Raw genomic sequence first — 24,937 nt, forward strand, 5'->3', positions numbered from 1 at the left:
TATAGTCCTTTTACACCGATGACTGTGTGGCTAAATTCCCTCAACTCGATTTTCAAATTTGATGATGACATCACCGTAGTGGGTTGGATTTCAAACAATGACGAGACAGAGTATAGGAATGAGATAGAGAATCTGGTGAACTGGTGCGATGACAATAATCTCTCCCTCAATGTCAACAAAACAAAGGAGATTGTCATCGACATCAGGAAGCGTAGTGGAGAACATGCCCCTGTCTACATCAATGGGAATGAAGTAGAAAGGGTCGAGAGCTTCAAGTTTGTAGCTGTCCAGATCACCAACAACCTGTCCTGGTCTCCCCATGCCGACACTATAGTTAAGAAAGCCCACCAATGAGTCTACTTTCTCAGAAGACGAAGGAAATTAGGCATGTCAGCTACGATTCTCACCAACTATTACAGATGCACCATAGAAAGCATTTTTTCTGGTTGTATCACAGCTTGGTATGGATCCTGCTCTGCCCAAGAATGTAGGAAACTACAAAAGGTCGTGAATGTAGGCCAGTCCATCACGCAAACCAGCCTCCCATCCATTGACTCTGTATATAAGTCCCGCTACCTCGGAAAGGCAACCAGCATAATTAAGGACCCCACACACCCCGGACATACTCTATTCCACCTTCATCCATCAGGAAAAAGATACAAAAGTTTGAGGTCACGTACCAACCGACTCAAGAACAGTTTCTTTGCTGCTCCCATCAGACTTTTGAATGGACCTACCTCGTATTAAGTTGATCTTTTCTCAACACCCTAGTTATGACTGTAACAATACATTCTGTAGCTCTCCTTCCTTCCCTACGTACGGTATGCGTTGTCTGTATTGCATGCAAGAAACAATCCATTTCACTGTATACTAATACATGTGACAATAATAAATCAAATCAAACACAAGGCTAGAACTCATTGCGGGGAGTAACAGGCCCACTGTGAGTGTAGATCCTGGTGCTTTGTCATGGGAAAGATTCTGATAGAGTAGCACACTTCATAAAAACTGCACAAGAGCTTCAAGCGGATCAGCGCCACCTTAAAAATAACACCACAGATTCTAAAACTGCCCTGAATATTGGTTTGTGTCCCGTGCTTAAACCAAAATGGGAGAGGGCACTGGCGTATCACTTTAAACTGAAGGTATGCTCAGTATTCTGTCATTTGTAGAGCAAAAGATTGTGGTAATTTGCCCTCATTCCTTCAGGAGAAATGTTGGGCTATTCTACTAGCCTTGCCAAGCTATTGGTTATAAAAACAGAAAATGCGGTCGTTATAGATGCCATGGCAGTACAAAAACATCCTTCACCAATCCCACAGTTGACAGAAATGTCTCCCTTCGCCTCAAGCTCATCAGGGAATTCGTTATCCCATCCTTCCGTTCACCCTTCACCCTAGTTTGTGTTTGTGGTAGTATGCATTAGGGGTCATGTGGGACTGTGAAGCCATGATGTCATTGGCTGACAGATCCCGGGTCCTGGTTGGACGTTGACCTCTAGCTCCGCCCTGAAGGCGGAGTATAAGTACCTGGAGTCCTCCCCCGCAGACAGTCTACTACTGAACTGCGGGGGAAACAGTCACGCTTAATAAAGCCTCATCGACTTCACTCTATTCGTCTCTCGGAGTCTTTGTGCGCTACAATTTATTAAGCGTGACTAAAAAGGACTATGGAGCTCAGGATCATCACGGAATGCCTGAGGATCAACCCCCACGCAGTGAACGCGGCAGCAGCTTTCAAGCACTGGCAGACTTGTTTTGAGGCCTACCTCAGAACGGCCACCGGCCGGGTCACAGAAGACCAAAAGCTACAGGTCCTGCACTCGAGGGTGAGCACGGAGATTTTCTCCCTCATCGAAGACGCGGAGGATTTCCAGACGGCGTTCGCAGCACTGAAAAGTCTCTATGTCCGCCCAGTAAACCAGATCTACGCTCGCTATCAACTCGCAACGAGACGGCAAAGTCCCGGAGAATCGATAGATGAATTCTACGCCGTGCTACTAATTTTGGGACGAGCCTGCAGCTGCCCGTCGGTGAACGCAAATGAACACACGGACATGTTAATGCGCGATGCTTTTGTGGCAGGTATGAACTCCTCCCAAATCCGCCAAAGACTTCTAGAAAAAGAGTCGCTAGGACTCTCAGAGGCACGGGCCCTAGCAGCCTCCCTAGACGTGGCCGCGCGAAATACCCGCGCCTACGGCCCCGACCGCGCGGCAGCCCATTGGGCTCCGTACGTACCCGTCGCGACAAACCCACCCCCCCCGGACACCCCACAGGCTTGCGCGGTCCAAACGCCAAGTCGCACCGGGGGCGCCCGCTGCTATTTCTGCGGCCAGGCGAAACACCCCCGGCAGCGCTGCCCGGCCCACGCAGCGATCTGCAAGAGCTGCGGGAAAAAGGGCCATTTCGCGGTTGTGTGCCGGTCCCGCGAGGTCGCCGCTGTCCCGGGAGAACAGGGAGCCCTGCACGCCGCTTACGCTCCCAACGCCCCCCCCCGCGCCCCACGTATGACCCGCCGGCGCTACCACTTTGGGTCCCGACCACCGCTCTCCCCGGAGAAGGGGGAGTTCTGCGCGTTCCTAACGCTCCCCAACCCCCCCAGCGCCCCATGTGCGACCCGCAGGCGCAGCCATTTTGGGTCCCGGCCACCACGAGGGGAGGAAGGGCGCCGCCATCTTGGACCACCCCAGACCGGTACAACGCATGGGGGTGGCCATTTTGTCCACCCCCGCCGCCATCTTGTGACCCCCCAGCCATGTGCGATGCATGGGGGCAGCCATTTTGTTCACCCCCGACGCCATCTTGGACGGCAACAACGGACCCCAGTGTCGACGGCTCCACGGGGTTCGAAGAAGACGCTCAACTACTACAACCACGTCTCGCTTCAATAACGCTGGACCAAGCTCGGCCCCAGACACTCCAGACGATGACGACAACGGTGCTGATAAACGGGCACGAGACACCATGCCTAGTCGACTCCGGGAGCACGGAGAGCTTTATCCACCCCGACACGGTAAGACGCTGTTCTTTGACCACCCATCCCAGCGCACAAAAGATTTCCCTAGCTGCAGGATCCCACTCCGTACAGATCAAAGGCTTCTGCATAGTTACCCTAACGGTGCAGGGGAGGGAGTTCAAAAACTACAGGCTCTACGTCCTTCCCCAACTCTGCGCCCCCACATTACTGGGATTAGACTTCCAGTGCAATCTACAGAGCCTTACCTTCAAATTCGGCGACCCAATACCCCCACTCACTATCTGCGGCCTCGCAACCCTCAAGGTGCAACCCCCGTCCTTGTTTGCAAACCTCACCCCGGGTTGCAAACCCGTCGCCACTAGGAACAGACGGTACAGCGCCCAGGAACGGACCTTCATTCGGTCCGAAGTCCAGCGGCTACTAAAGGAAGGCATAATCCAGGCCAGCAATAGTCCCTGGAGAGCACAGGTGGTAGTAGTGAAGACAGGGGAGAAGCAAAGGATGGTCATAGACTATAGCCAGACCATCAACAGGTACACACAACTAGACGCATACCCTCTCCCCCGCATATCCGACATGGTCAATCGGATTGCCCAATATAAAGTCTTCTCCACCGTGGACCTCAAGTCCGCCTACCATCAGCTCCCCATCCGCCCAAGTGACCGCAAGTACACAGCCTTCGAGGCAGACGGGCGATTATACCATTTCCTAAGGGTCCCATTTGGCGTCACAAATGGGGTCTCGGTCTTCCAACGAGAGATGGACCGAATGGTTGATCAACACGGGTTGCGGGCCACGTTCCCGTATCTCGACAATGTAACCATCTGCGGCCACGATCAGCAGGACCACGACGCCAACCTCCAAAAATTCCTCCAGACCGCTAAAGCCTTGAACCTCACGTACAACGAGGACAAGTGCGTTTTTAGCACCAATCGGCTAGCCATCCTGGGCTACGTAGTGCGCAATGGGATAATAGGCCCCGACCCCGAACGTATGCGCGCCCTCATGGAATTTCCCCTCCCGCACTGCTCCAAAAGCCCTGAAACGCTGCCTGGGGTTTTTTTCATACTACGCCCAGTGGGTCCCCCAGTACGCAGACAAGGCCCGCTCCCTAATACAGACCACGACCTTCCCTCTGTCGACAGAGGCTTGCCAGGCCTTCAGCCGCATCAAAGCGGATATCGCAAAGGCCACGATGCGCGCCATCGACGAGTCCCTCCCCTTCCAGGTCGAGAGCGACACCTCCGACGTAGCTCTAGCGGCCACCCTTAACCAAGCGGGCAGACCCGTGGCCTTTTTCTCCCGAACCCTCCACGCTTCAGAAATCCGCCACTCCTCAGTGGAAAAGGAAGCCCAAGCCATAGTGGAAGCTGTGCGACATTGGAGGCATTACCTGGCCGGCAGGAGATTCACTCTCCTCACGGACCAACGGTCGGTAGCCTTCATGTTCGATAATGCACAGCGGGGCAAAATCAAAAACGACAAGATCTTAAGGTGGAGGATCGAGCTCTCCACCTTCAACTACGAGATCTTGTATCGCCCCGGAAAGCTGAACGAGCCGTCCGATGCCCTATCCCGCGGCACATGTGCCAACGCACAAATTAACCGCCTCCAAACCCTCCACGAGGACCTCTGCCACCCGGGGGTCACTCGGTTTTACCACTTTATCAAGTCCCGCAACCTCCCATACTCCTTAGAGGAGGTCCGTACAGTCACAAGGAACTGCCACATCTGCGCAGAGTGCAAACCGCATTTTTTCAGGCCGGATGGTGCGCACCTGATTAAGGCTTCCCGCCCCTTTGAACGCCTTAGTCTGGATTTCAAAGGACCCTTCCCCTCCACCGACCGCAACATATACTTCCTTAATGTGGTGGACGAGTACTCCCGCTTCCCATTCGCCATCCCCTGTTCTGACATGACCGCGGCCACAGTCATTAAAGCCCTGAACACCATATTCACACTGTTCGGTTGCCCCGCATACGTCCACAGCGACAGGGGGTCCTCCTTCATGAGTGACGAGCTGCGCCAGTTCCTGCTCAGCAACGGGATAGCCTCGAGCAGGACGATCAGCTACAACCCCCGGGGGAACGGGCAAGTAGAGAGGGAGAACGGCACGGTCTGGAAGACCGTCCTACTGGCCCTACGGTCCAGGGACCTCCCAGTTTCACGGTGGCAGGAGGTCCTTCCGGACGCCCTCCACTCCATCCGGTCACTACTGTGTACTAGCACTAACCAAACGCCTCATGAGCGCCTCCTTGTCTTCCCCAGGAAGTCCTCCTCTGGAACGTCGCTGCCGACCTGGCTGGCGGCCCCAGGACCCATCCTGCTCCGAAAGCACGTGCGGGCGCACAAGTCGGACCCGTTGGTCGAAAGGGTTCACGTCCTTCACGCGAACCCGCAGTACGCTTACGTGGAGTACCCCGACGGCCGACAGGACACGGTCTCTCTGCGAGATCTGGCGCCCGCCGGCAACACACCCCCCCCCCCCCCCGACACCAATCACCCAACCCCCCCCTTCCTGCCACCGCCGCACCCCGCGACCGCCCCCTTCCCAGGAGGATCAGTCCTCCTCCCAGGCCCGACCAGGAATGAAACCTAAGCTGAAACCGTAAGGCTCCCGGAGAAGACAACTCCGGAACAAGCACCACCACCACCACCGGGGCCAAGGCGATCGACACGGACGACCAGACCGCCCGACCGACTCGTGGCGTCGATCTAACAGTACAATGTGGACTTTTAACGAGAACATTTTGTCTATTCCTGACGATTACTGTAAATAGTTTGAAACAAAAAAAACCTTGTACATACTGTTATAACATGTGAAAGTTTTCCTCCCAGGACCAGCCTTGTAAACCCTTACCACCATGCGAAGCATCACCCCGCCGGGTTCATTTTTAACAAGGGGTGAATGTGGTAGTATGCATTAGGGGTCATGTGGGACTGTGAAGCCATGATGTCATTGGCTGACAGATCCCGGGTCCTGGTTGGACGTTGACCTCTAGCTCCGCCCTGAAGGCGGAGTGTAAGTACCTGGAGTTCTCCCCCGCAGGCAGTCTACTACTGAACTGCGGGGGAAACAGTCACGCTTAATAAAGCCTCATCGACTTCACTCTATTCGTCTCTCGGAGTCTTTGTGCGCTACAGTGTTTATTCCCTGTCTCACTCAGTTCTGACTCATTCCATCAACCTTGGCTCCGTGACATCCACAGTTTCAATGACATGGGTCCATTTTAGTACCAAAGTGACATCTGCTCTGCACATATGCACTTCCAGTGTGGCCTGCACAGAATACCATATTGGTGAGGGAATTAATGTAGGCATGAGCGCTTCCACCAGAAGTATACAGAGCAGGCAGATCGTAGCGTCAGTCCGTACATAAGGCTGGTTTGATGTTAATGCCAATATTTCTGACCTCGTCTCTCCAGCCTTCTCTTAAACATTCATGATTCAACATGCATTTGGCAGCAAGTGGACAGTGCTAGCAAGTGTGGCGGGTGAACGTATCGCAAAAAAACGTAGGCCTCATTCAGAAAGAGAGTTTGCGAAGGACGGCATCACTGCAATGGCAGCTCTATCGGCTCCAGAGAAAATCAAATTATTCGAGAGTGCGATCTTACCTTGCAGGACCATGATAGGTCGAATTAATGATATAGCTCCTGGCATTGAAAACATTCTGTAAGATTCTGCGGCTGATTTTGAATTTTACTCTCTGGTTATTGATGAAACCGATATCACAAATACATGCCAGCTGACGATTTATTTGGGTGGAATCACAGCAGATTTTGAAATTTGAGGGGGCTGGCTTGCTTTAGTAGTAATACATGACACCAGTAAACATGAAACGATGCTTGATTTGTGTGGTGATATGCATCACCGTATATACACAAGGGGTTAATGTAAATACACTACAACTAAGTAAACACTAGAGGGAGCACCGGAGATGTCATGATATGCAAACATGCAGCTAATGAACACTTAGAATAGGACACAACCAATGAGCAGTCAAGACACCCAGAGATGGCATTACCACAAGGGGGCATTACACAACCGATATAAAAGGATAGGGCACACATGCTCTGTCTCTTTCCACAGACAGACATCTAGAGAGTACATCAGGGTTGATCAATAGCATCACACCCAGCACGTGGCTTACAGCAGGCTGGTAAAGATAGACTGAGTTACTACAGCTAGATTAGCAGAGAGTCAAACTCATTTAAGAACTGTGTTAATAGTTCAATAAACACGTTGAACTCATTTCATAGTCTGGAGCTTCCTTTGTCAAAGCATACATCAAGGAAGCAGCTTATGCTACACGAAGCAGCATAACACAACATGATACCAGGAGTGCCTGTTCAATCTATTGAGTTCAACTCAGCAAGATCTGTGACAACCAGCAACCGAACCCAGGCATGATGATAGAGATTCCGGTTCCTAATCCACTCAGGTACCACGGCAATCTCAGTGCCAAATGGCGTGCATGCAAGCAACGATTTCAGCTTTACATGGAAGCATCCGACCTAAATGGCGTGGCCGATGCTGAGAAGATTGCTCTTCTGCTCACCATTGCGGGTGAACATGCAACAGAGATCTTCCGCTCCTTTAAATACTCCAAAGGGCAGGACAGAACCCAATTCCAGACAGACCTGGACAAATTTGAAAGCTACTGCGAGGTAAACACAAAACAAATCGGTACAACTGGCGGCCATACTCACCACGAGGCAGAGGTAGGGTTGCAACAGAAGCAAACGGCAATTTTGATTGACAGACATATTGCGCGTATCCAGCCGGCCCAGTCCGCACATGCGTAGTTCCCGGGAAGACGCAAACCGGCAAGTTGCAAAAACAATGTTATGGGTTAGGGTTTAGAGAACCTCAAAGTGTATCATGGAGTTCACCTGACCCACAATTTTTAATAGATTGTGGTATGAGGAGCAGTCTACAGGTGTGGTACAGCAGAAAAGGACAAGTATTTTTTTTAAAGCAAAACAATGTTTATTCTATGAATGCAAGTTAACCTTTTTAAACCAAACAGTGAACATCTAAGCAACCATTAATTCAAATACTACCCCAAAAACTACAACACTAAGTAACCCTGTAAGCTGTCCTTTTAACATCCAAAAGACTTAACAAACCTTCAAACAGGAGCACATTAGGTTTACATTCAATACTGAGACCGTGTACAATTCTGGGTTCACCAAGTGATCCATAGATAGTCTTTGGATGGCAGAGATCAACAGTACAGCTCTACTTCAAATGCAGCTCACTGAAAAAACAGACACACCTAAGCTTTTCTCAAACTGAAACTAAAAAGCAGAAGTAGAGCTCAGATCCACCCACACTCTGACATCACTCCAGTAACATGAGCAGCTCCATTTCTTAAAGGTACATTTCTTAAACACTCATTTCTTAAAGGTACTCTCACATGACAACAAGTTGAATTCATTTCATAGTCTGGAGCTTCCTTTGTCAAAGCATACATCAAGGAAGCAGCATATGCGGCAAGAAGCAGCATAACACAACAATTTGGATTTGGATTGGAATTGTTTATTGTCACGTGTACCGAGGTACAGTAAAAAGAAAGTACATAATAGGGCAACACAAGGTACTCAATGTAAATACATAGACACCAGCATCGGGTGAAGCATACAGGACTGTAGTATTTATCAGATCAGTCCAGTGTTCTCAGACTTTTGTATCTCCTGCCCGATGGAAGAAGTTGGAAGAGTGAGTAAGCCGGGTGGGAGGGGTCTTTAATTATGCTGCCCGCTTTCCCCAGGCAGTGGGAGATGTAGATGGAGTCAATGGATGTGAGGCAGGTTCGTGTGATGGAATGGGCTGTCTTTATGACTCTTTGAAGTTTCTTGCGGTCTTGGGCCTAGCAGTTGCCATACCAGGCTGTGATGCAGCCAGATAGGATGCTTTTCTGTAAAAGTTTGGAAGAGTCAGTGTGGACATGCTGAATTTCTTTAGTTTCCTAAGGAAGTTTAGGCACTGTTGTGAGGAGGTTACAGTAGCAGTGCTTCACTTATCATTTGACAAATTAAGTTGTCTTACCAATGATGGCCCTCCAGCTATAGTTGGATCTCAATAGCTGCTCTAACCAAGAAAGAAATGAATGGCCTCAAGCTTTCTCCAAGTTTAAAAAAAAATAAATTTAGAGTACCCAATTATTTTTTCCAATTAAGGGGCAATTTAACGTGGCCAATCCACCCACCCTGCACATCTTTGGGTTGTGGGGGTGAAACCCACGCAGACAAGGGGAGAATGTGCAAACTCCACACGGACAGTGATCCAGGGTCGGGATTCGAACACGGGTCCTCAGCGCTCCAGGCAGTAATGCTAACCACTGTGCCACCGTGCTGCCCTAGCTTTCTCCAAGTTGATTGTACGTCGCTGCATCATTCATCAGGAGAATCTGTACGCACAGGCCGTGCAGCTGCGAAATGTAGACTGTGATCTACTGGCCTTGTTGCACCCGACTTCGGACACGATGAGGCCATTAAATCTCACGAGAGACATCATTAGGGCAGGAAATGGGACTAAGTGCGGCCTTACCGAAGCCTGGAAATGAAGCAGAGTCCCATTTAACAGTGGGGTCGTTCTCGGTGCTGCAAGTTAAATCGCGCCCGTAATGTTGACAGTAGTATCGGGCATTACCTTTATTAACAGTAGAGGGCTAAACAGCTGCCAGATAAAGGAGTTAATGAAAGACCTTGCAACAAGGAACGGTGAGTTAATGTGCTATTGTGAAGTGCGATGGCTCCCGCGGGGGAATAGGCTGGTGTGGATTCACAAACTGAGGAATGAAGTGAAACTTTTCATAGAATCATCATAGAATTTACAGTGCAGAAGGAGGCCATTTGGCCCATCGTGTCTGCACCGGCTCTTGGAAAGAGCACCCTACCCAAGGTCCACACCTCCACCCTATCCCCGTAATCCAGTAACCCCACCCAACACTAAGGGCAATTTTGGACACTATAGGCAATTTATCATGGCCAATCCACCTAACCCGCACATCTTTGGACTGTGGGAGGAAACCGGAGCACCCGGAGGGAACCCACGCAGACACGGGGAGAATGTGCAGACTCCGCACAGACAGTGACCCAAGCCGGGAATCGAACCTGGGACCCTGGAGCTGTGAAGCAATTGTGCTAATCACAATGCTACCGTGCTGTCCGTGAAGGCTAAGGGAAAAAAGTGCTCGGCAATGACCATTTCCAACAAGAGAGAATCCAACCATCTCACTTCAACATTCAACAGCATACCATTGTTAAATCCCCCACCAACAACATCTTGGGGTTACCATTGAGTAGAAACTGAACCAAACTAGTCAAATAAATACTATGGCTACAAGAACAGGTAAGAGGATAGGAATCCTGTGACGAGTAACTCACCTCCTGACTTCCCAAAGCCTGTCCACCACCTAAAAGGCACAAGTCAGGAGTGTGATGGCATGCTCCCCACTTGCCTGGATGAGTGCAGCTCCAACACTCAAGAAGCTCAACACCATCCAGCTAAACCCGAGATCAAAGGATTACAAAGTACAAAATCAAAATGCCTTTGGTTGCCCAGAATATTCACATACCCGATCATGCCGGGTTGCATTTTACATGCCCCTGATAAGCATGCTTCCAGTAGGGGTGACACAGAAAATAGGGCAGGTGTCCACTGCCCCCCTGCCCTACATCCCCCACCAACCCCCCACCCTCCCCACCCGTGAGCTCACGCCCAAAATCAGCAGCCTGCTCGCCATGTATAAATAAATAATTTGGGCTCAATTGAGCTTGATAACAAGCCAAGTGATCCCAATAATATGCTCTCTACGGCATAAAAGGGTCAGTGCGCGCAGTTGGGCTGGCTACATTTCGAACAACGTTTCAAATGGCAGGATCAGGAAGTGGGTGATGGGGGTTACTACCTTCAAGGACTGCCACCTGCAGATTGGGGGGCTGCCCCCGAGAATAGAACCCACCCCTTTCTTCCTACCCTCCTGCTCTTCAAAACCGACCACCATAACCCTCCCCATCTTTCCTAAACTACCCAAAACACTCCCTGCTCAAGACCCTGGACTTACCTGGTTCCAGGATCCATGGGCCTTCTCATTGGGCTGGCTTGCAGTTCCGGCAGGGTCCACTTATGTGCTCTTGGTGCTGCCGGGAGAGATGGTGCTGTCGGCCAATCGGATTTGAAGTGTAGCCATTGTTGTAATGTAGCAAACACAGTAATAATGTTGCTCACAGAGCAACCTCACAAAGAGCAGCGTGATAATGAATACACCATTTGTTGGTTGCGACCAAAGCAAAATATTGTTGATGCTGGAAATACCCAGCAGGCCAGGCAGCATTGGTGGAGATGGAAGCAATGTTAATTTTGGGAAGGTTTTCATATTCACCTGGAGTTGGTAATCACCTCTGTTTCAATAGCAAGTAAAAGAGCATCTAAAAATTGTCTGTGAATGTCACAATCAATGGGTGTGATTCAGCCACCCCACTGCCCCCGGATCGGATCCCAGTACAATGGTTGAATCTCGCGTGAGCCTCAAATTGGGCTTCGTGCTGGGTACGAAACCTCGCATGAATCAGCCGACTCGCTCCACCCGGTGTGATCCGGATCTCGTCCTAGCTGGGTGAGACCCAGATCTGAATATTTAAATGAACATAATTGTTCATTTAAATACCCGGACGCTGGCTTCACTTGGCGCCTGGGACTCAATGGCCACGCCTGCGAGACCGCGCCAGGATGCCGTTTCGTACTGATTTACACAAACATGGCCAGTCATAATGGCACCTGGGGGAATTCTCCCAGGCTATTGGAGACCACCAGTGGTCGAGGAGAGGGCAAGGTTGCATCCCAGTAATCTTCTGACACCCGGACACCATGACACTGCCACAATGCCAGGGGCACTGCCTAGGTGCCAGCCTCGCAGTTCCAGGGTGGCCACATGCCAGGTTGGCATTGTCAGGGTTCGGGGCCTGGGTGGGGCCTTGCTAGCTAGACGGGGGTTCCTGCGGTCTCCCCAACATTGGGGGGTGAGGGGCATCAAAATAGTGTGGGGGACCTGAAAGGTTGGGGAGGAGGGGAGATCGGGACAGCCATTCAAAATGGTTCCCCGATCGGTGAGGAGTCTTTTCTGCTGAGCGCTCGCCAGCAGGAAAGCTCTCTAAGTGCGGCCTTGGCGGAGAGAAACTCCCCGAGGCCAAATGTAATACCAAAGTGCCATTGGACAGCTGGGTGGTTCTCAGCACTGCAGCCACCGAGAAACAGCCCGTTAAACGGGTCATTCAGCGGACGTGAATTGACACGAGCAATATCTCTGGTCCATTTAGGGCCTAATCCAGGCTCTCTCTGCCTGTGTGAGTTGAAAACGCAGGGACACAGAATTCAACTCAATTTCTGGTACTCTAGAAGTTCCCCTTTTCTATACCGATATTTTTGTTAGAGTTTTATGATCTTTTACAAATAACGTTACAAATTTTCCAAGTGCAACGGGTACAATATAGAGCAAATATTTCCGCAAACATATGAACAAGCAGATCAGGATAAATTCAGAACAACGGTCCAAAGAACCAGAGCCTCTATTTTAACATCAGATCAATCAGAAATACGGGAGAAAGAGGATAAAGCCATATAAACACGATGGGATAACACATCAAGCTGCAGACCCTAATGTATAGCAAGACCACGGCTGGGATTATGGCTCTGGGAAAACTTGCAGGGGCAGGTCAGGCAAAGCGGAGCCTAGAAATCTGAGATGGGTTCCCACAATTTACAAAATGTACAGTACGGATCAGAGGCATCGAGAATTACGTGCAAAGGATCAAATTCTAAGGCCCTGTCAAACATCATCTCCGGCTCCTTAACTACAACAGATCAATAGGATTAAATAGGATTCAATCTAGACATAGTCCATGCACAGTGTATATAATCACCCCCGACTACGAGGCACTTAAGGCATATTGGGGATTTGGCAGAATCAAAACAGTGTGTTAGAATTGGTGCGATATGCAAGTAGTGCCGTATCATGAACCGAGTCTCCATCATTTTTTTGCGCACGGAAATCTTATCGGCATAATCCCATATACTGCCCCATGTCTCCTCATCCAAATTAGTTGCAAGTCTCTTTTGCAAGACTGCAAGGCATCCTGTACTTCCACAGGATTTAGAGCATAAGGTATCATAAAGCCTGCTAATTAGCTGTTTTGGCTCTGCAGAAATCAGGATTTTTTTCCACAAGGGAAATTTACTACCATTGCAAGACCACCAGGAGATAAATCAAATTGAATTTTTGCGCCACATTTGGGTGTTTGCCAATACACGCTTTTCCTATCTCAAGTCACACCAGATGCACGATAATGTTCTTTTTTCAAATAAAAGACCTGTCTGTACCATTACAGGATTTAGTCAACAACACACAAACCCCAATGCAACAACAATACAAAAGAATCAGGAACACATTAGTTCAAAGTGGACGTTCCTCAACACAAGCGAGGACCCATAAGGCATAACCAACGGTCGTACTATCATTGCCACTGGGGCACCTGGAGGGAGGTTAAGGTGCTTGGTCCCCATGTTGCCTACAGCCTGATAGTGTTCTCCAGGGGGTGTGGCCATGGACTGCAGGGCCAAGCACAAATTCAGCAGGACCTGTTGCATCAAGGTTTCCATGGTGATTGCCAACTTTCTTATTGTGGCCTCGATGTTCACATGTCAGAACCAGGACATTAGACAGAATGCAGAGGGACTCCTCCATCTTTGGCTCTTGTCTGCTGACAGACTCTGGAACATCTGCCTGATCTTCTGCTTCCTGCCATTGTTGTTCCAGCAGTGAGCTGGCAGTTGCATCCAGGGGCTCATCACCTGACTGGGACTGAGCAGGTGGCTGGGCTCCAGCAGCCCTCCGAGTGCCAGAGACCTGGGGCTGTATTCTCCAATTTTGAGACGAAGTGCTGATGCTGGCGTGGGAATTGTGGCCTTTTACGACCGAAGAAACGGCGCAAAACGGCCACCGGTCTCCCGTCTGGTGGGGGCCTAGCAGACACGCAGCGTAGAGCACCTGGCACTAGCTGCCGATACGGCCGGAGAATTGCCATGTCCGTGGCCGCGCATGCGCACGGCGGCGGCCTGCAGCGGCTGCGTTGTGGAACATGGCTTCGGCTGTGCGCGCGGACCCAGCCTGCCAAATAATGTCCCCTTTGGCCAGGCTCTACACCCACGGACACCCCCCCCTCCAGTGCCCCCAGCCCCTGCCAAAGCCCCCCCGCCCGTGGATCGGTTCTCCCCCGATTGTGGCGGCGCTGGACTCAGTCCCCCCGTCGGGAACTCGGCCCGTCGGGGGGAAACACCAGGGGATGGTCCTCGGGTAACGTCCTGAGGCAGTCCATACAGCGTGCGGTGTATTCCTAGAGTACGCCGTTTTGGAGTGGGCAAAACATCGCAAAAGCGGTACCGACGCCAACGTGGATTCTCCGGCCGAACGCATTTTCGGCGTCGGAGACCAGAGAATCCCTACCCTGGGCTGTCGCTGTCTCTGAGTACTGTGGGGACGTGTCTGTGAGATGTTGTCTAGAAAATGACCCCCGGTCCAAACAAGAACTGCGCCCCCAGAGGTCACAAAGTGTTACTCTAACAGACATTTAAATATAGCGCCTTGGGACCTGCCAGCTGACGTCTGGCAGACAAATCAACTCCTAACCCACCAGGTGATTTGGAGAGACACTCGGTCAAGCAAAAATAAATGAGGTTCCAGGCATAAGGAACTGGCGCGACTTCACAACATTCTGATAACGAGAACTTCCCGTCATCGCATTTGGATAAAAAAATTGAGAATCCCACCCCCAGTAACAGAAGGTACCGAGAGGGTTAAATGTGATCCACAGAATGGGGGCCCTCACCTCCAGCCAGCCCCACTCACTCTCTCTTATCTCACTGTATGGATTTACCTTTGCAAACGACAGGTGAGGGTTGTTCAAGTCTACCTGATGAATATTCCCAATGAAAGGCAAACCCCTGGGCCCGGGAGGGTAGTTCTGACACTTCTTCCGTCTCTTCATGTAGTCAAGGGCCAGGGCAAACACAGTGAAGAACACGGTCAGTACAGTGAATCTGTCAAATACAGAGAACAGGAACCCGGGGAAAGCTGAGAGCTCCATCTTTGCCGCAGAGACAAATACACTTGTCCAGCGGCCAACCAGAAGAGGACAAACTCCACTCAGTCTGTCAGCTGACTGTCAGTGAGCTCTGCTGAAGAGTTTTACTGGGATCCGCCACCCAATCTAATGTGACACACAACACCACGGGACCTATGTTTATCTGTACAGATTTTTATAGACATATATATAAATACAGAATCTGTATCAATAAAAATCAAGACTAAAGTTTGATCACTGCCCTTGTTAAACAACTTTCCCTAGATTAATAAAACTTTCAGATTAACCTATAAAGTGCCAGAAACTTCAGTGAATTCTATTTTGGGAAATTAACTCACACTTACAGCAGGCCCCGATTGAACATACTTAAGTAGATCAGAGATGTTGGGTTGCAGTTTATGTGACCTGCTGCGCATGCTTCTCATGTGGGAGGGGGAGGGGGGCTATGTAAAATAGGGCAGATGCCCACTATCCTTCTGCTCTCCTTCCTCCCCATCCCCGAGCTCATGCCCTAAATCAGCAGCTTGCCCGCCATGTGTAAACCAATAATTAGGGCTCAATTCAGTTTGTTAACAAGCCAAATGGCAAGCAAGAAGCGGTGGAGCGTGGCGACTTTCTGCAAGCTCTCTCCCTCAGATCCTCTTTCTAAAATTCGAATAACCCTACTAACCTTCTAAAAGTTAACTCTAGCACTAATATTATCTCTAACTATGTTCTATTATACCACTATTACACGTGAGAACACCACTCACCAGGTACGCGGTACATACTCGTGCGACTCGGCCAACGTTGTCTACCTCATACGCTGCAGGAAAGGATGTCCCGAAGCGTGGTACATTGGCGAGACCATGCAGACGCTGCGACAACAAATGAATGGACATCGCGCGACAATCACCAGGCAGGAATGTTCCCTTCCAGTCGGGGAACGCTTCAGCAGTCAAGGGCATTCAGCCTCTGATCTCCGGGTAAGCGTTCTCCAAGGCTGCCTTCAGGACGCGCGACAACGCAGAATCGCCGAGCAGAAACTTATAGCCAAGTTCCGCACACATGAGTGCGGCCTCAACCGGGACCTGGGATTCATGTCGCATTACATTCATCCCCCACCATCTGGCCTGCGAAATCCTACCAACTGTCCTGGCTTGACACAATTCACACCTCTTTAACCTGGGGTTACCCCATCTCTGGATCTGTAAAGATTTAATCACCTGCTAATGGTCACATTTCAAGCATTGTTTGGCATCTTTGAATTTGTCTATATATATGTTTCTGGAACATTCCTCTTCATTCAGCTGAGGAAGGAGCAGCGCTCCGAAAGCTAGTGACATCGAAACAAACTTGTTGGACTTTAACCTGGTGTTGTAAGACTTCGTACTGTGCTCACCCCAGTCCAACGCCGGCATCTCCACATTATGTTCTCTTATGTTTACTTACAAGTCTGGAGATCCTCTGACATCCATGGACTGACCCCCATGACCCGGCACGACCTGATCTGGCAGAACTCAATCAGCAACCCAACCCTGATCTCGACTTGAAAGCGGAAGAGGCCCAGCGCAAAGGTTCGACCTTGCCTGGAACTCGAACCGGCATTCAGACTGCCCGACCTGGCTCCCAAAGCGCCCAACCTGGCTCCCGAAGTGCCCGACCCATCCCCTGGAGCACCCGACTTAGTCTCTACATGACCTGGCCCGATCCGATCCGCAGTGGTCCACCCAGCATCCCAACTCACCTGAAGGAGAAAAAGAAGACGATCGATAAGTAGGACCGACCAGGCCTTGGTCAAGACCTAACCTCAGGGTTGCCCGACCCAACCACCGGCGCTGGATCTGACCATGCGACCTGGCCCACCCTGACCCAGAAAGACCCTGTCAGTGACCCATACCTGGCCTTAACACCCCCAAAACACCGAAGACCCCACACGAGGACCCAAACATGCCGAAAGATAGACCCGTCCTTGCAGAACCCTGGGCCCGACCAGGATGACGAACATGACCCCGATGACGGCGAAATCACAACCAAACCCCTCCAGACACAACCGCTTACCATCCGCAAGGTCAGTTTTGCTCATCGGATCCCAGGACCACCTAGAAGCCGCCACCGACCTAGGAAATGAGGGAAACACGCCGGACTGCAGGTGAGACTAAAACAACACGGATTCAATTCTCCTCTCCCCAACGTAATCCCGACAAACGTCCACGCGATCGAAAACAAGCTGGACAATCTTTACGCGAGACTTACCTCTCAGAGGGAAGTGAGAGACTACTGTGTGCTCTGTTTCACAGAGACATGGTTCACTCCTACCTCACCAGTCTGTGCCATTCAACCTGAGGGCTTCTCAATTCACTGGATGGACCGTAAGGAGTCCTCTGGCTAGGCGAAGGTTTGGAAGGGTTTGTCTCCTCGTCAACTCCCCCCTCCCACAGTCCAAAGATGTGCAGGTTAGGTGGATTGGCCATGGTAAATTGCCCTTAGTGTCCAAAATTGCCCTTAGTGTTGTGTGGGGTTACTGGGTTATGGGGATAGGGTGGAGGTGTTGACCTTGGGTTGGGTGCTCTTTCCAAGAGCTGGTGCAGACTCGATGGGCCGAATGGCGTCCTTCTGCACTGTAAATTCTATGATAATCTATGATAATCTATGGTGCTCTGACATGGCGACCCTGGCGAACAGCTGCTCTCTGGACCTCAAATACCTGACTGTGAAGTGTCATCCATATGACCTTCTACAGGAGTTCACTTCGGCCAACATCACAGTAGTTTGCATCCCACCCCAGGCAGAAGTGAAGAAGGTGCTTGATGAATTGTACACCACTATGAACAACCGTGAAATAGAATATCCGGAGGCTTTGTTCATCTTGGCTGGGGTCTTCAATCAGGCCAACCACAAGAGTGTACTGCCAAAGTTCTACCAATACATCACCTGCCCCACCAGAGGCCCCAACACTGACCATTGCTACACAATCAAAGGTGCCTACTGCTCCATCCCCCAAACACATTTTGAAAAATCGGACTACAAGACGATACTCGTTCCCGTGGCATATAAGCAGAAACGTAAGTGGGAGAATCCGGTTAAGAAGGTCATGCAATGCTGGTCCGAGGCAATGGAAGAGCTCCTACCCGATTGCTTGGAGTCAGTGGATTGGGTCCATATTTTAGAACTCAGTGGCCGACCTGGACGAGAATGCCATTATCGTCACAGAATTCATCAGTAAGGTAATAATAATCATAATAATCACTTATTGTCACAAGTAGGCTTCAATGAAGTTACTGTGAAAGGCCCCCAATCGCCACATTCCGGCGCCTATTCGGGGAGGCCGGTACGGGAATTGAACCTGCGCTGCTGGCATTGTTCGGCATTACAAGCCAGCTGTTTAGCCCACTGTGCTAAACCAGTCCCTACCAGGTGTGTAGAAGATTGTGTCCCAAAGAAGGTAGTACGTGTGTTCCCCAACTCCGGAAACCATGCTTTAACTGGGAGATTCATTCCCTACTGGAGTCCAGGGGCGAAATTCTCCCCCAACGGCGGGATGCCCGCCGACTGGCGCCAAAGCCGGCACCAATCAGACGGGCATCGTGCCGGCCCAAAGGTGCGGAAGGCTCCGCATCTTTGGCGGCCTAGCCCCAACATTGAGGGGCTAGGCCGACGCCGGAGGGATTTCCGCCCCGCCAGCTGGCGGAAATGGCGTTTGTTTCCCCGCCAGCTGGCGCGGAAATGCGGCGCATGCGCGGGAGCGCCCGCGGCCGCTGTCAGTTTCCCAGCGCATGCGCGGGAGCGTCAGCGGCCGCTGTCAGTTTCCCGCGCATGCGCAGTGGGGAGAGTCTCTTCCGCCTTCGCCATGGTGGAGGCCGTGGCGGAGGCGGAAGGGAAAGAGTGCCCCCACGGCACAGGCCCGCCCGCGGATCGGTGGGCCCCGATCGCGGGCCAGGCCACCGTGGGGGCACCCCCCGGGGTCAGATCGCCCCGCGCCCCCCCCCCCCCCGTACCCCGGAGCCCGCCCACGCCGCCTGGTCCCGCCGGTAAATACCAGGTTTGATTTACGTCGGCGGGACAGGCAATTCCTGGGCGGGACTTCGGCCCATCCGGGCTGGAGAATCCAGCGGGGGGTCCCGCCAACCGGCGCGGCCGGATTCCCGCCCCCGCCCAATCTCCGGGAGCGGAGACTTCGGCGGGGGCGGGGGCGGGATTCACGGCGGCCAACGGCCATTCTCCGACCTGGCGGGGGGTCGGAGAATGACGCCCCAGGTCTGAGGCTTTCAAGACGTGTGGCCCCACAAGAAATTCCCAGGAAGTGAAGTGTTGTACATGTCCCTGTCTGTTGACAGCTTCAAATTCCTAGGCGTAAACATCACCAATAATCGGTCCTGGTCCACCCACGTCGATGCTACGACCAACAATGCACAACAGCGCCTATACTTCCTCGGATTCGAAGTGTAGCCTTTGTTGTAATGTAGCAAACACAGCAACAATGTTGCCCACAGAGCAATCTCACAAAAAACAACGTGATAATGAACACACCATTTGTTGTTTGTGACTAAAGCAAAATACTGTGGATGCTGGAAATACCAGCAGGTCAGGCAGCATCAGTGGAGATGGAAACAATGTTAACGGTGGGCAAGGTTTTCATATTCTCCCGGAGTCAGTAATCATCTCTGTTACAGTAGCAAGTACAAGAGCATCTAAGAATTAGTTAAGAGCTTGTCTGTGAATGTCACAATCAATGGGTGCGATTCAGTCACCCCATTGCTCCCGGAGCGAATTCCAGTGCAATGGGTAAATCGCGCATGAGCCTCAAATCGGGCTCTGTGCTGGGCATGAAGCCTCGCTTGAGTCATCCGAATCGCACCACTGGGCAGAATCCGGATCACGTCCACGCCAGGTGAAATCCAGATCTGAATAATTAAATGAGCATAATTACTGATTTAAATACTTGACGCCGGATTCACTTGGTGCCCGGGACTCAACGGCCACGCCTGCGAGACCGTGCCAGGATGCCGTATAGTACTGTGTCACACAAACGTGGACCAGTCAGAATGACACCTGGGGGGGGGGGGGGGGGGGGGGAGCGGGGGAGGGGGGGTGCTCTCAGGCTACTAGGAATCCCCACATGGACAGGGACTGGGCAAGGTTGCACCCTGATACTACACTGACACCCGGGCACCTTAACATTTCCAGAGTGACGGGGCACTGCCAGAGTTCCAGGCTGGCATTGCAAGAGTTCGGGGTCGGGGTGGGGCCTTTCCAGCTCGAGGGATATTCCAGGGGTCTTCCTCGAGGTTGGGGGATGAGGGGGTGTCAAAAGAGGGTGGGGACCTGAAAGAGTGGGGGGAGGAAGATCAGGACAGCCTTCCACAATGGTTCCCCGATCGGTGAGGAGTCTTTTCTGCTGAGCTCGCCAGCAGGAAAGCCCTCCAAGTGTGGCCTTGGCGGAGAGAAACTTCCCGAGGCCAAATGTAATGGCAAAGTGCCATTGGACAGCTGGGTGATTCTTGGCACTGCAGCCACCGAGATAACGGGTTAAATGGGTCATTCAGCAGACGTGAGTTGACATGCCCAATATCTCCGTTCCACTTAGGGTCTGATCCAGGCACTCTCTGCCTGTGTGAGTTGAAATCCCAGGAACACAGAATTCAAGCCAATTTCTGGTACTCTAGAAATTTCCTTTTATATATATATATTTGTTAGAGTTTTTGCAACAAAAGTTTCAAGGTTCTTTTATTGGCATAGAGTAAATATTTCTGCAAACATATGAACAAACAGGGCAGGATAAATTCAGAACAATGGTCCAAAGAACCAGAGCCTCTATTTCAACATCAGACCAATCAGAAACAGGGGAGAAAGAAGATAAAGCCATATAAACACGATGGGATAACATATCAAGATGCAGACCCTAATGTATAACGAGATTATAGCTGGGCTTATGGGTCTTGGGAAACATTTCAGGAGCAGCTCAGACATGCGGAACCTAGAAATCTGAGATGGGGGCCCCATCTCTCTTTCTATCTTGCTTGTCTCCCTTTTAATTCAGTTTTGTTTTACTGTGTCTGATCCACCGACCATTTCTTCTCTCTGTGCTCTTTCTTTATCGGGTTGAATGTAACATTTGGATTTAATATACTTCTGGTGTCAAGTTAAATTGAAGTTACAAAAAGAAAAGCCTGCATTTATATAACGCCTTTCACAAACACCGGAGGTCTTAGCGCAATTTACGGCCAATGAGGTACTTTTGACGAGTAATTACTATTACGCTGTAGGAAAGGCAGCAGCCAATTTGTGCACAGAATGATCCCACAATCAGCAACACAATAAAAACGGAAAACGCAGGAAATATCGGCTGGACAGGTAGTATCTGCGCCAAGAGAAACAGAGTTTACCAACTCAGCTCATCAGAACTGGGAAAAGTTAAAGATGCGCTGGGGTTTTGAGTGAGAGGTTGCTGCACTGCTGGGGCAAGGACAAAACGGGATCTGTGATAGGGTGAGAAACAGGAGAGATTAAATGACAGAAGAGTTCATGAGGGGCCAGAACTTCAGAGGACAGAGTCGGATTGCCACCTCACTCTTTCTACCCACACTGGGATGGAGCTGCACATTGCTTGCCCTGCCTTCCGCCTCGGGCCAAGTGTGGGAAGTGCATTGCACTGGGTTCCTGTGTTGGATCCCAGTGTCGGCCACCAGCACAGGGGGATAGTGATGCACGATCAATAACTCCCGAAGCGAGATTGTAGGACAATTGAAGGCTTTATTGAACTAGATGTTTCCCCCAGCAGCGCAGGTACAGAATGCAGCAGCTAGAGAAACACAGACTCTTATACTCAACCTTACTGGGTGGAGCCATCAGGCAGGCTTCACCAATGATCTTACAGTATCAGGTACCTCCAACACCAATGATCTTACAGCATCAGGTACCTCCAACCCTAATACCACGATAGTGAAGCTCATTTGGGTGGCACGGTGGCAGAATGGTTAGTACTGTTGCCTCACAGCTCCATGGACCCGGGTTCAATTGCAGCCTCAGGTGAATGGCTGTGTGGAGTTTTCACTTTCTCCCCGTGTCTGCAGGGTTTCCTTCGGGTGCTCCGGTTTCCTCCCACAGTCCAAAGGTGTGCAGGTTAGGTGGATTGGCCATGCTAAATGACCCCTTAGTGCGCAAAAAAGGTTAGGTGGGGTTTACGGGAGGAGGGTGGAGGCATGGGCTTAAGCTTAAGTAGGGTTCTCCTTCCAAAAGCTGGTGCAGACTCGATGGGCAGAATGGCCTCCTTCTGCACTGTTAGTGAAGCACTAACAGTAATTGTGGGGTGCAGGGGGGGGTTGGTAATGTGGGAGCACAGCTGGTAGTTTAACAGCAAGAGAGTTTGAAATGCTTTTAATTCATCTAACTTTTCTTGGCGAACTATTCTGCTAAGAGAGCTGGAACCATTTGAAATCCACGTTTCGAATGTTCACAGCTGCGGGACAATTGCTCAGTGGAAGTTTGAACTTCCCGAGTGATTTCCGTGCAGTTCTTGTTGTGTTGGTCTACAAACAGGTCAACACGTCTGGAGATGGTGTAACTCTATTTTACTAACAACTCAACTGTAATAACATATTGTAAACTTGGGTACGTGCATTACCAGTTTATCTGTGGACCCTGTCCTATCACTATCTAGGTGAGGCACTCAGCACATGGTGAATGTCTGAGAGGCAGGCTGTGAGCTCTGTGCTCTGAGCTGGCTGCTGCTAGAGTGAGCGGGAACTCTGGTGTCCCCTGTCTTTATAATGCGTGTGCTCTCACAGGTGATTGGCTGCAATGTTGTGAATGCTGGTTGGTCCTACTGTATGTCCATCAGTGTGTCAGTGTGTGTGTGATTGCACCATGATATGCTGATGTATATCATGACAGTTCTTGCTCTGGGACTCCAGAGGAATTTTCCCAGTGTATCTTCTGGACCATCTCCAGGGTACAACCCCACCCTCCCCTGGCCACTGTAGATTGGAAGTTCCTCATGGACAGGAGCAATATTGAATGACAGAAGATTAGTCCTCCAGGGTCAAAGGCAATGGAGGTGGAGCAGTGTCTTGAGTAGGTGTGCTACTGTCGGAAAGCAAAGATAATGAGAAGATTGAAACATGCAAAGAGAAGGAAACAAAATGGTGCTGGTGATGCGGAGTGGTGCCGGGGAGGAAGGGAGGGGGCTGTGGGGGTGAGGGGGGGAGGGGGGGGGGTGAGACGTGTGTTGTCGCATTAGAGTTCATGGTCTGAAATTATTACACTCAGTGTTGAGTCCAGAAAGCTGTAAAATGCCGAATCAAAAGAGATGGGGAGCGATTGAACCAAATGGGAACTATGTCCCATAGCAAGCACATTTAGCCGGGTGTTTCCTGGCACTCACAGCGAGGAACATACAACATACAGTGCAGAAGGAGGTCATTCGGCCCATCGAGTCTGCACTGACCCACTTAAGCCCTCACTTGAACCCTATCCCCATAACCCAATAACCCCTTTGGTCACTAAGGGCAATTTATCATGGCCAATCCATCTAACCTGCACGTCTTTAGACTGTGGGAGGAAACCGGAGCACCCGGAGGAAACCCACGCAGACACGGGGAGAACGTGCAGACTCTGCACAGAGAGTGACCCAGTGGGGAATTGAACCTGGGACCCTGGCACTGTGAAGCCATAGTTCTATCCACTTGTGCTACCATGCTGCCCTGAAACACATGCTGAGGAGAAACACAACCCTACTGAATGTGGATCCGGTTAGATACGGGGCTTCAGCGTGGAACAAGCAGCCGAACCAGCACTTAGACCTGTTTCCTGCACTGATGAAACCCGCTCGCCGAAACTTCGCAGTGCAGGGAGAGATTGGGAAGCCAATTTTAAATGGTATCCTGAACTCTCAAGCCCCCGACGCAACCCCCAAACCCCCACACCCCAGTCCCAACTCACTGTAAGGGGGGCGCTGGCCCACACCTGCACAGGGCACCTCCAGCCCAATCATTGCTGTGCAAAAAATTCAAGCTTGGCACGTTGGTAGTGCCAGGCTGGTATCCATGTGGCACTGCTAGGGTGCTAGGCTGACACTTCCAAGGTGCCCAGGTGGCACCGGAAATGACAGGGTACCACCCTGCCCAGAGGGCATGCACCTAGGGCTTTCCAATCCCCTGGGAGACCCCCACAAGTGCTGTTCCATCCAGTCCCATTTGTGGAGATGAGTACTGAATGGCACTTGCGCGAGTTCTCCAAGGTGAAGGGGATAGTTCTCAACCCCTCGGTTACCTCAGGGAACTGCATATTAGAGTGAGACTAGCTGCCTCGCTCTAAAAGGCAGATTTGCCAAAAAGTGATCCCACCCAAAATGGGCAGGATTCACATTGCGACATCTTGCGAGATCATGTTAGATGTTGCGAGGCATGGTGAGCTGGTTAGGTCTCAGGAGTGGAGTCTCCCAGCAGTTACAGGCCATATTGCAGTGCGGTCTGCTGATTTTCAGGTGCAGCGTGGCCGATAGATCACACCGTGGGTGTCCCTTAAATTGAGTCTCACTTTGTTGTGATGTGATTGAGCGATAAATATTGGCCAGGACACCAGTGATAGTCCCCACCTTCATAGTGCCGTGACATCTGTACATCTTTGACAGCCACCAAGCCCCAAGCAGACATTTGAGCCTCACTTTATAATCTCACCCAAAAGGCATCTGCTGCTCCAGCAATACACTCCGTCAGTGAAGTTCTGGAGAGTCAGCATAGATTAATGTGCTCAGGTGCTGCAGTCAGAGTTTAATCTGGAACCTTGTGACTCAGGGCCAAGAGTGAACGTAACTGAGGCTCGGCTGATACTCA

At 51.0% G+C, this 24,937-nt stretch overlaps 1 protein-coding gene across 2 annotated transcripts in view; it reads right to left on the reverse strand.

Annotated features, from left to right (window-relative positions):
* LOC140386678 (cytochrome P450 2J6-like) overlaps positions 1-15,171 on the reverse strand; it is a 66,772-nt gene extending 51,601 nt beyond the window's left edge. The window contains exon 1 of one of the 2 annotated variants that reach the window (XM_072469227.1): positions 14,919-15,171. In XM_072469227.1, coding sequence (XP_072325328.1) covers positions 14,919-15,128 — 210 coding nt within the window. In that variant the 5' untranslated portion in view covers positions 15,129-15,171. The remainder of the gene's footprint in view (positions 1-14,918) is intronic. The other variant, XM_072469226.1, reaches the window with a different exon arrangement.
* Positions 15,172-24,937: the final 9,766 nt, after the last annotated feature.

This window comes from Scyliorhinus torazame, chromosome 12 (assembly GCF_047496885.1).
Source record: "Scyliorhinus torazame isolate Kashiwa2021f chromosome 12, sScyTor2.1, whole genome shotgun sequence".
Taxonomy (NCBI): domain Eukaryota; kingdom Metazoa; phylum Chordata; class Chondrichthyes; order Carcharhiniformes; family Scyliorhinidae; genus Scyliorhinus; species Scyliorhinus torazame.